The 12,183-nt window shown below is 45.0% G+C and overlaps 1 protein-coding gene across 5 annotated transcripts in view; it reads right to left on the reverse strand.

Annotated features, from left to right (window-relative positions):
- FGGY (FGGY carbohydrate kinase domain containing) overlaps positions 1-12,183 on the reverse strand; it is a 365,851-nt gene that overhangs the window by 100,976 nt on the left and 252,692 nt on the right. For all 5 annotated transcript variants that reach the window (XM_039486503.1, XM_039486506.1, XM_039486502.1 and 2 more), the window contains one exon: positions 7,319-7,447. In XM_039486503.1, coding sequence (XP_039342437.1) covers positions 7,319-7,447 — 129 coding nt within the window. The remainder of the gene's footprint in view (positions 1-7,318; positions 7,448-12,183) is intronic.

Consider the following 12,183-nt stretch of genomic DNA (forward strand, 5'->3'; position numbering starts at 1 on the left):
CAAGTCCTAAGCTAGTGCCTAACCATACGTCTGGCCCTAAGTCAAAGAAGCTTAATTTTCAGAGGTGATAAACACTTGCAGCTCTGGCTGATGCTCATGAGTGCTCTGGCTGATCAGTAACTCTGAAAACCAAGTCTCCATGAACACCTCTGAGACACATCCTGTGTGACCTGCAGATGCAGTGCTTGGCAGGAGAGTCCTCCACAACATGATGCCTTTAACTGATATTAGTTTACAGCATGATGGTTAACAGGACATTTAGTATTGTAGAGGTTTGGTGTACCTATTGGGTTTCTGGGAACTGGGCGGGTGGAAGCCCGCCCAATGCTAAAGGATCCCCCCCAGCCGAAGGGGAGGATCTACAGGACCTCAAAACCCAACTGATTTCGGGGGACAACTAATAAAAGAACAGGGACAGGAGTGTGGTCAAAGGGTCATAAGAAGGGAGCCTGACGGGGACACCGAGCAGAGAACCCCGGACAGCTCCCACTGCTCCTCAAAGGCGTCAAGGGAGCCAGTGGATGCCGCCTATAGGAACTCCGCCCGGATACGTGAACGGACTAAGGACTGGAAACAAGCCCCACAGTCACAGAAGTCTCCATTGGCCAACCTCCTCTCCCTGGTTGCGTAGATAGCCATTTTAGCCAGGGCGAGGAGGAGGTTGACAAGGAGGTCCCGGGACTTTGTGGGGCCACGGATAGGGAGTGCATAGAGAAGGAGGTGAGGGGAAAAGTGCAGCCAGAAGAGGTTTGATGTAGCGGGATGGTTACCCACTCTTGCCCTGCGCGGCTTGAAACAGCCCAGGAGAGGGCTGTGGTTGGGGCAAGAAGCCTGGGCTGACTGGGGAAAGTAGACTCAGCTGTGGCCATGCCCCAATCAGGCCCAGCTGGTCCCTATAAGAGGCTGTGAGCTAGAGGCCCAGGCAGTCTCCCTCTGCTTGTAGAGGGAGAAGGGTCTGGCTGAAGGGACCTAAGCAAGACACCTAGATTGGGAGCAGGGCTGGGGAAGAGACAGAGGAGCTGGGAGCTCTGGCCTGGAAAGCCCCAGGCTGCAGGCCTGAATAGGTGCAGGGTTGCAATGGGGCAGGCCATGGGGAGGCAGAGGCAGCAGGTCTGAACCCCTTTGCCTGTGATAAGTGGCTTACACTGCAATCTGCCCCAGTGAATGGGGGCTAGATGGAGACTGGGCAGTAGCCAAGACTGAGGTGAAGTGGGGATAGTGGGTGGGGGTTCCCCTGGGAGGGGGAGACCCAGACTGTGGGGGTACTGCCAGGGGGCATCACCCAGTAAAAGAGGCACTGGGGTCCTGGGAAGAACATGGGGGCCAGCAGTAAGGTGGATCACTGGCCAGCAGAAGGTGCTCTGGACGCTGGAAGCTAATTCCTAAGGATAACGAGCAGGAGGGGCCGCCAGGTGAGTCTGTGCCCGCTTACATTTGGATGATATCATTCTGGGAAAGTGTCAATCCTGTGTCCCAGCCAGGACAAAAGATCAGTTTTGACTCCCCATCACCTGAGACCGGGGAGCCAGACCTTATGTTTGTGGGATGTGAAAAGCTCAGAAAAGGAAATTCAGGTAACAGGAAATTTCCTCACCTGACTATCCAACTCCAAGCTGATCATAACGGATTCAAATTAAATGGATTAAAAACTGGCTACCTGATTGGTCTCAAAATGTGACTGAAAACAGAGAATCATCATTGAGTGGGTGTGTTTCTAGAGGGGTCCCGCATGGATCGGTTCTTGGCCCTATGTTACTTTAACATTTTTATCGATGATGTGAAAGAAAACATACAGTCATCATTGATACAGTTTGCAGATGATAAAAAAAATTGAAGTGGTAAATAACGAAAAGGACAAGTCACGGATCTGGATTGCTTGGCCAGCTGGACACAAGCAAACAAGATCTGTTTTAATACAGCTAAAAGTAAATGTCCACATCTAGGAACAAAATATAGGCCATACTTACAAGATGGGGGACTCTATCCTGGGAAGCAGTGACTCTGAAAGGGATTCAGGGGTCATGGTGGATAACCAGTGGAACATGAACTCCCAGTGTGATGTTGTGGCCAAAAGGACTAACGAGAGCCTTGGCTGCATAAACAGGGGAACCTTAAGTAGGAATAGACAGGTTACTTTACCTCTGTATTTGGCACTGATGTAAGAGCTGCTGGAATACTGTGTCCAGTTCTGGTATTCACAGTTCAAGAAGGATGTTGTTAAATTGGAAAGGGTTCAGAGAACAGCCACAAGGGTAATTAAGATTGGAAAACATGCTAAGAGGGATCACTTGATCACAGCCTCTGAGGGCTTGTCTGTGTGGAGCAGCAATGCACACTAGGGGGTGTGATTTCTAAAGGGCACCGACATGTCGCATACTAACTGGCCTGTGTGAGAACTAAAAGTTCTCTTGTGCACATTAATGTAATACAGTTTGAAAGAACATTTTTCCTGGGATCCAAGATTAAGTAACTAGTACTAAAGCAACCACGTTGGTGAAACTTTCTATGGCTACCCAGTTCGCAGGTGTGGAGCTAATTATGGGGGAGCTTACAATAGCTCCTCTTCCACATCCATCATCCCTATTTTCATCCTGGTCCCTGCATCTACCTTCCACTGGGGCTGCACAGACTGCTGGAATTAGTCCACCCCTAGGGCTGCAGTAGCTCAAGCAGGGAACTAGAGAAGAGGATCACGACCAGGTGGCTTTGTTTTAGTAAAAACAAGAAGGGAAAACCAGTTTCTACAGGGTAGTGTCAGGAATGAGGGCCTCCAGTTGCACCTGCCCAGACACCAGGCAGCCAAGGAGACTAGCTGGACCACAGCAGACCCACCTGATTGGATAAGGCAGAGAGGCGCTTGCTCTTGCTCTTAAGCCAAGCAGCTGCAGAGGCTTTGTGGCTACTCAGTGTATGCAGCTGTGGTGTCTCTGCCTCCCTGTGCTTGCCTCACTCCAAGCCCTGTACCCAGCCTTGACCCTGCCCTGTACCCAGCCTCATTCCAGTTTAGATCGTGCCCCACCCCCTGCATTGTTCTAGTCCTGTTCCAACATTGCCCCTACTTAGAACCAGCCCTGCTCCTGCCTTTCCATATTCCAGATAATCTGGTTCTGACTCTTAGCTCCGATTTCTGGATCCGACTCTGTTTTGACTCTTGGCTCTGACTTTGGTTCTGACCTTCTGCTTTGACCACTAGACCTGACACCTACTCCAACTGCTAAGCATGACTGCCGAAGACCGTCACTGAGAGGCTCTTCTCCAAGCTCCACCACTCACTGCCATCCCCTTTGTGAAGTATCTCCAGACAGATGGGCCTCGGTTCAACTCTATGGAAAAGCACCAATGTGTAGCTGTTGGCCAAGAACAATGCTCTTTGGATTGCATAGTTCAGTTTTCCCTCAGCAGTCAAACCACTGGGACATCAAGGAAGCATTGTCCATGCTCATGCCTCCCTTGACATAGTCCACCAGATCCAATTGCTTTACTGGCAGTTGGACATAGGAAGTATGAAAGCTCTGCATTACAGAGGCATTTTTGTAAACACTGGTAAATCCAGTCTGAAGAGCAAAACTGTCCTTTCAGAATGACAAGTTGGAGCAAGACACAGAGATCCTTGTTTTCCCTACATGCATGAAGCTCCCACTATAAACTCTATGCATGTAGAGAAGCACAGAAACGTGAAATCTTGTGTGATACAGTTCTCGGAGAACAATTTTTGCCCGAAAATCAGATGTTGCTGTCTTCCTTTTTCCTACTTCCAAAGGTCACAAATGTATTTCAACCAGATGATGCTGGAGCTCTAAGGCTAAAAACTATTGGTGATAAAACCAGCTGGAAGGAAAATGGTAAATAAAGCATAGTGGGCAAATTCATCCCTTGAGTAGTTCTACTGAAGTCTGCGTGAGGTATGACTCTGACCTATTGCTGGACAGGTAGGTAGTACACAGTAAATGGCATGTGGATGACATGTATTAAAGGTGAAATGAAAAACTTTCATAAGCAAAATAAAGTACACCTTCCCCCCAAATCAGTACAAAAAAGTATGCGGGCTTCAAAATTTCAAATGCATTTCATTTTAAAAGACGTCTGAAAATAATTTCTACCAATACTTTCACTAAGCTACAAGCCCAGAATTAAGCATCCTGCACTTTCATTGCAAGAGCAGAGTGGAGTTTTGTGAAGCTCGGGGATCTCATTTCGCAAGGGAGTATGCCAACTTATTCCCTTTTCTTTCTGATGCATTCCACATCAAAACCATGCAAAACTGTGATGGGTATCTGCATGGCCCACACTATGCCAACATTTTTATGGCTGACTTAGAACAATACTTTCTCAGCTATCATCCCCTAATGTCCCTGCTCTATTTGCGCTACACTGATGACATCTTCATCATCTGGACCCATGGAAAAGAAACCCTTGAGGAATTCCACCATGATTTCAACAATTTCCATCCCGCTATCAACCTTAGCCTAGACCAATCCACACAAGCGGTCCATTTCTTGGACACTACTGTGCTAATAAGCGATGGTCACACAAACACCACCCTATACCGGAAACCTACTGACCGCTATACTTACCTACATGCCTCCAGCTTCCATCCAGAACACACCCACATGATCATTGTCTACAGCCAAGCTCTAAGATACAACCACATTTGCTCCAATCCCTTAGATGAAACATCTACAAGATCTCTATCAAGCATTCTTACAGCTACAATACCCACCTGCTGAAGTGAAAAAAACCAGACTGACAGAGCCAGAAGAGTACCCAGAAGTCCTGTAATAGGTGACAGGCCCAACAAAGAAAATAACAGAATGCCACTTCCCATCACCTTCAGTCCCCAACTAAAACCTCTCCAGCGCATCATCAAAGATCTACAACCTATCCTGAAAGAAGATCCCTCACTCTCACAGATCTTGGGAGACAGACCAGTCCTTGCTTACAGACAGCCCCACAACCTAAAGCAAATACTCACCAGCAACCACACACCACACAACAAAAACACTAATCCAGGAACCTATCCTTGCAACAAAGCCCGATGCCAACTCTGTCCACATATGTATTCAAGTGACACCATCATAGGACCTAATCACATCAGCCACGCCATCAGGGGCTCGTTCACCTGCACCTCTACCAATGTGATATATGCCATCATGTGCCAGCAATGCCCCTCTGCCATGTACATTGGCCAAACCGGACAGTCTCTACACAAAAGAATAAATGGACACAAATCGGACATCAGGAATTATTCAAAAACCAGTAGGAGAACACTTCAACCTCTCTGGTCACTCAGTAACAGACTTAAAGGTGACAATTTTGCAACAGAAAACTTCAAAAACAGACTCCAATGAGAAACTGCTGAATTTGAATTAATATGCAAACTAGATACCATTAATTTAGGCTTGAATAGAGACTGGGAATGGCTGAGAGATTCAAGCTGTGTAATTAATTTCCCCATGTTAAGTATCCTCACACCTCTTGTCAACTGTCTGAAATCGGCCATCTTGATTACCACTACAAGTTTGTTTGTTTTTCCTCCTGCTGATAACTGCTTATCTTAATTAATTAGCCTCTTAGAGTTGATATGGCTGTAGCCCACAAAAGCTTATGCTCAAATAAATTTGTTAGTCTCTAACGTGCCACAAGTACTCCTGTTCTTTTTTTGAAGAGATTTAGACACCTCTAATGTGTAAACAGCAACCATTTCACATTTGTTTGAAAGATTTATAAGCCTCCTGGCAAATCTGGGCTAGGTTTTTAAGTTTGTTTTCAAACTCAAAGCTAAAGACTGGTGAAAACCAAAAGCCTTCAGACTGAATCTAGATTTCACATACTCTCAAAGCTCAGGAATACTCAACTGAAAGTCAGCTAAGAAATGACTGACACCAGATCAGATTTTTAATAGCTAGATTCCATTTTTTGTGGGTACAAACTGTGGATGCTATGTGCAGTGTTACTCTCTATAAGTAAAAACAACGAGGAGTCCTTGTGGCACCTTAGAGCACTTTTCCCACTGCTGTTTAATGTACTATCCAGAGACTAAGTTGCCACAAGGACTACACGTTATTTTAAATGAATTACACCCATAATCCTAATATAGCAAGCAATTTTTGTGCTACATCCCACATTGGACTAGTATAAAGGAAATATACAAAGGTCTCCATTCCATTATTTAAACAGAGGGAGATTACCCTTACCAAAGGGGAATTATGGGGCTGAACCATTTTTAAGTCAGCCTAAACTCAGCCAATGAAGTACGATAATGCACACCTCCAACAGCTCCATGGAGTCTCAAAGTAAAAGCCTTCTTTAAATGTACTGGTAAAACCTTGAACTTTTTAACTATTTTAGCACCAAAACAGTTTGTTCTATAATTTACCTCATTTATGCTTTACACAGGATACCTATAAACAGACCCAGCTTCCTTATGTTTTTAGACTACTGTTTTTATCCTAAACTCTATTAGTTTCATTGACACCTAATCCTCACAAGTTCCCCTCGCCCCCACCCCTCCTTTCATCTGTCTCTTGTGTCCTATTGACACCTAAACTGTCAATTGGCTGGGGCAGACTCTGTCTGCTTTGTTATTTGTCTGTACAAGGCATAGCACAGGGGGCCTCATCCCTGCATGGTAGTCAGAGGTGGTACAGTATGAACCGTACTCACAATAATTGTAGTCTCAATTTCTCAGCATTTACAGATGAAGCAGATAGCCCTTTGTTTGCCAGAAGCTGGGAATGGGCAACAGGGGATGGATCACTTGCTGATTCCCTGTTCTGTTCATTCGCTCTGGGGCACCTGGCATTGGCCACCCTCAGAAGACAGAATATTGGGCTAGATGGACCTTTGGTCTGACCTTGTATGGTATCTTCCCCATTCCTTCCCATTCACCCACAGTGGAATGTGCTGGATGTAACAGGGTAGCCTGCTACCCCTCACTACCTGTGAGCAATGGTCCAGGTAGCAGAAGCAAGCTAGTCAGGGAGGGTCATTTTGCTGCAGGGAACAATCTGGATCCATATGACATCGAACAAACTATTTAAGTCTCTTTACCTCAGGTCTATGAAATGGACATTATAATACTACATAGAGCTGAGTGAATACTACACCTCTACCCCGATATAACGCGACCCGATATAACATGAATTTGGATATAACATGGTAAAGCAGAGCTCCGGGGCATATAAAGTATGCTACTTGATAAGAATTGGTCTTTCAGCAAAAGGGCAACTTGCTGCTTAATTACCTGTGTTTGTAGAAACATAAAAATTTAATTTCAATAATATCCCTGTTTCTGAGAACAGTAAGTATGTAAGAATACCTAGTCCTCCAGCATGTGCATCAATGAGAGATGCTGCTACTGCAGTCCCTTCAGCAAGACCGAGGTCTTTTGCAGCCTCTGGCGTTAGGCCATTTCCAACAGAAGCTCCAGGAGACAGGACTTGGTTTCCTGAGCAGACACAAGTAAAAGCAAACACCCATCAGTTCGATAAACAGAAAAGCAAACATGCATTTTCCTGAAAAAGCACTTTTCCCACTGCTGTTTTATGTACTATCCATCAAAAAAGTGCACTGAAAACTCCATTTACTTACCAAATTGCACTGTATGTATATTAAACACAACTGTGATGTATCATGCTGCTCATAAGAGTTTAAAAACTGATAACTATTCAATGCCCAGTACAGCGATGTAGAACAGCTTTACTATAACCTGCAAAAATTCCATTTAACATGGTGTGATCTTTTTACTAGGTATGTAAACCAACAACCAGGCTCACACTTTACATTGTAGCCACTGACTTCATATCTGCAGAATTAAGGTATTTTAGAAATTAGATACCTTGGGGCAGATTCACTTGTGCTGATGCAAATAAGTGAAAACTGTACCTCCTGCATCAGCTTGGCCCAGAGGCGTTTCCATCTCCACTCTCCTTCAGGGGTTCCACCAGACAAGTGGTGCCTTTAATGTCCATTAGCGCCTCTGTAGTAGCCAGCAGAGGCTGTTCAGGAGAACCATTAAATCAGTGAAATCCTGCCATTTCCTTCCTGGCTAGGACCACCCACTTCTGAGTCTGTGTTGGCTAGTTGCAGTGGAGGGTACATTGAACCACCAAAAACTACCCTCCCCAATCTGTCTGGCATTCTGCAACAGGGCCTTTCTGCCATGTTCTGTGCCACCACACTGGAGGGAATCTGAGCTTTTAACTTTTTTTTTTTCCCCCAACAGGAAAAACTATTTTAACAACTAATCAACTATGACCGGGATTGGCAACCTTTGGCACACGACTTGCCAGGGTGAGCACCCTGGCAGGCCGGGCCACTTTGTTTACCTGCTGCGTCCGCAGGTTTGGCCAATCGTGGCTCCCACTGGCTGCAGTTCGCCGTCCCAGGCCAATGGGGGCTATGGGAAGCAGCGCAGGCCGAGGGATGTGCTGGCCGCCGCTTCCCAACACCCCCATGAATGGTGAACCGCGGCCAATCCCTGGGCCTATCCCTGATAAAGATAGGGATAGGCCCAAGCTATGACGATGGGATCCAGGTCTGGACACTTCAGAGTTCAGGTGTTTCAGGATCGGGGGTTTGATTCAGGCCCATCTCCATATAAAAGGTCTTTCCTTGGGGTGGTGGTGGAGTGTAGCTAGATACAAAGCAGTAAGACAGGACTGACAGCTCCTGGAATCCACACCTCTTTATTCATCCACAGGTTAGATGGATGAGGCACACAAAGTCACAGTGGGAGTTTCCACACACTTCCTTGCCAATGCCTTGGCTCTACCTCAGAAACTCCAAATTCATTCAAACAGGGCTTATCTTTAAAACTTGCTTAGTTCAACAAATCTTCTGAGCACAATTGGCACAATTTCTGTTTAAAATAATAGAGTTCTATTTTCTCAGTGGGTTTTCATGAGCGTAATGCATTCCTCAAGACTAAACATGCCTGGTTTTTTAAAATTTTTCCTCAGAAGTCAGGTTTTCTAACCATTTTATCATTCTTGTTGCACTTCTCCGGACTCTCTCAAATTGGTCCACATATTTCCTAAAGGGCGGCATCCAGAACTGGGCACAGTACTCTAGCTGTGGCCTCACCATTGCCAAGTAGAGTGGGACAATTATCTCCTGTGTCGTACATACAAGAGCCTGTTAATACACCCCAGTGTAATTAGTGTTTTTCACAATTGCATCACATTGTTGACTCATTCACTTTGTGGTGGGCCTTCAAATCTTAGTATGTATGTTGCAGTCATGAAAGACATCTGGCCTTGCTGCTGCCTTTTTCTTAAAACATGGTATCCAATTGCGTTATCAGAAATCACCTACAAATCAAATATGTCATGTATTTTGAGATTAAACAGGCTTACCCTGCCCCCAAACACATAGCTTCTGGGTGTTAAATCATCAGCCAGGCTGTGAAACACTCAGCGACATATGTCCCCATGCTCTCCCCTTCAAAGTTTTATGCTTGAGTTAGTCTGCAGATCATATTGAGAATTTAAAATCTACACACAGGGATTACTCAAAGCTTTCCAACTAGCTCATTCAACTCATTATACTAGTAACCAAAACTGACCATTTCTGCCTCTTGGTGGCTTATGTGAAATGAATTGCTGGTCTCCTCCAATTCCTAGAGGACAAGTGCCAATGTTTTATTGCTTATAGGCTCAGAAAAATCATGCTCGACTTTCTAAGTATATCATATGTTCACTTCTTTTAATAAGGTTAGACAGCAAGATGTTTCTATTTCAGAACGGTGGAGTTAAAAAAGTGAAGACATCAGAAAGCAAGAGTAGAGCAACCTTGCAGCTAGGAGGAGGCTCAAGGAAGTTCATGCAGCTACAACCACAGCTTTTGCTTCAGAATCAGCTGCACCTCCTTAATGTGCACAGCTAGATCATTTTGTCCATCCAGTGTCGGATGAAATTATTCTGATGGAAAATCTTTCACCACTCACTCCCACAGCAGATTTGTTTGTTCAGTCTGAATGGTCAAGTATTGTAACATGTGATTATTAAGTGGTTAGAGTCCATTCTAAAGATCAGTGCTACTATTAGACAATATCTTTTCTTACCAGTTATTCAATTACTATATCTATGACTAATGAGCTTTTAAGGAACAATTTTAGAGATACAGATAATTCTCTTTCCTGATGTAAGCAGTAGAAAATGACCATATGGATTTCTTTGAAACAGAAAGCTCATTAGAATAGTCTACATTATGGTTTTCCCCTTTGGAGTGGAGTGTGGGGAGGTGGGTTTGTTGTGAATTTCAGATACAGTCATTTTGTGTTTTAGAAAAAGGCACTAAACACACAACATGCCCAGGTGGTTTTAGAAGAAGTCAGAGTGAGCAAGAATAATTCTTCCCTAACTGAAGCCACTTCCTGACAGCATGAGAGATCTGCTCATATCACTCCCACATTGCCAGTTCTGCTGGAGCCTGATTTTAGGCATAGCCCTTGGCATGACCTAGGGAGAACGAGTGACAGACCAACTTGAGAAGCAATCCCGCTCTAAAACGCTGAGCAAATGGATCCAGCAGTGCAGCTCCCACCGCCTCCCACGCCTGGGGGGGGAAGGCAATAAGAAGCCATTCAGAAACACACGCCAAACCCCTGTTGGTGAAGAAAGAGAATGTAGTGCTTTGGGGCTACAGGAATAAGATGAATGGAGACCCCTTTCCTCCTACCAGCTAGGAGACAGATAAGGGAGGCAACCATTTTCTTCCTCTCCATCAGCCAGGAGAGGAGAATCTCCTTTTCCTCATCCAGCAGTTAAGAGAAGAGAGAAATCCCTCTCCTCCACCCAGCAGCAAGAAGGCAGAGGCAAGGATGAGATGAAAGAGACTGGAGAGAAAATGAGAGGGGGCAGCCACTTCCTCTAGAACAGCAAGGATAACACTGCTCTACAGCCAAAATGCTTCTGAAATAAATGTAGTCAAACTTTACTAGTTCTGGGTCACTGAGAAAGAAAATGATGCTTAAAATTGTTGATTGGCTCTAGTTTTCAAGTTGTGCTATTGGGTCAGTATATACGACCCTTGACTTGGGAATGGCGGAGGATAAGTGAGTTATAAAGGGAAGGGATCTCAATTTAAACCAGAAATGACTAAAATACATCTTTGACTGGATCTATGAATAAATCTATGACTGGGTTTGGACAGTACTTGCTTTTTAGGCAAAACAATGAATGATGCAATCTGAAGCTGGTATTGCATCATGCATGATATGAATTGCATCATGTTATTCCTAGAAGTCATGGATGATGCAATCATAATGAAGCTTACATCACTCTGCTGAACAAATTGCCCTATATCAGCTCTAGAAATCATACAGTGTCGTGCTCTCTTATTTGTCAGTGTTTGATTTTGCAAAGGGACACATTTCTGTTTAGCCAAAGTGAGCAGAGATGCCTCGTACTTGTGTGAACAGTGCAGATAACTTCTGCTATGTTTGTGGTGAAGTGACTTTTGCATCACAAAAGTGCAGTATAACCACTATGGTTAAGAAAGCCTATCACCTTTATTTTGGCTGCAAAACTGGAGATCAGGACAAGAGGTGGGCCCCACACATATGCTGCAACACTTGTGCAACAAATCTTCGCCAGTGGTTGAACAGGAAAAGGAAATCTATGCCTTTTGCAGTGCCAATGATTTGGAGAGAGCCAACAGATCATACCAGCAATTGTTACTTCTGCATGGTGCCTCCAGTTGGGAAAGGTGTGTCAAAGAAGAAAAAGTGGACTGTGCATTATCCAAACATTCCATCAGCTATACGCCCAGTACCCCACGGAGAAGGACTGCCAGTTCCTGATGCACCAGAATCATTCTCACTTGAGTCAGACGAGGAAGAGGAAGAGGATGAAACCTCTGGTCCTGAACCATCAATGTTACAGGACACACATTTTCTCCCATCCTCCTCCTCTGAACCACACCTCATAACACAAGGTGAACTGAATGACCTTGTCAGGAATTTGGAACTACCCAAGAGTAAGGCAGAGCTGTTGGGCTCCAGACTACAGCAGTGGAATCTCCTGGCAGGTGATGTTAGGGTTTCCATGTTCTGTGACCGTCAAAAGGCTCTTGTCCCATTCTTCTTCATGGAAGACGATCTTGTAGCCTGCAACAACATCGATGGTGTGATGGCAGCCCTCAACATCGTTCACGATCCAGATGAGTGGAGACTGTTCATTG

The sequence above is a fragment of the Mauremys reevesii genome, linkage group 8, assembly GCF_016161935.1.
Source record: "Mauremys reevesii isolate NIE-2019 linkage group 8, ASM1616193v1, whole genome shotgun sequence".
NCBI classification, from domain to species: Eukaryota; Metazoa; Chordata; order Testudines; family Geoemydidae; genus Mauremys; species Mauremys reevesii.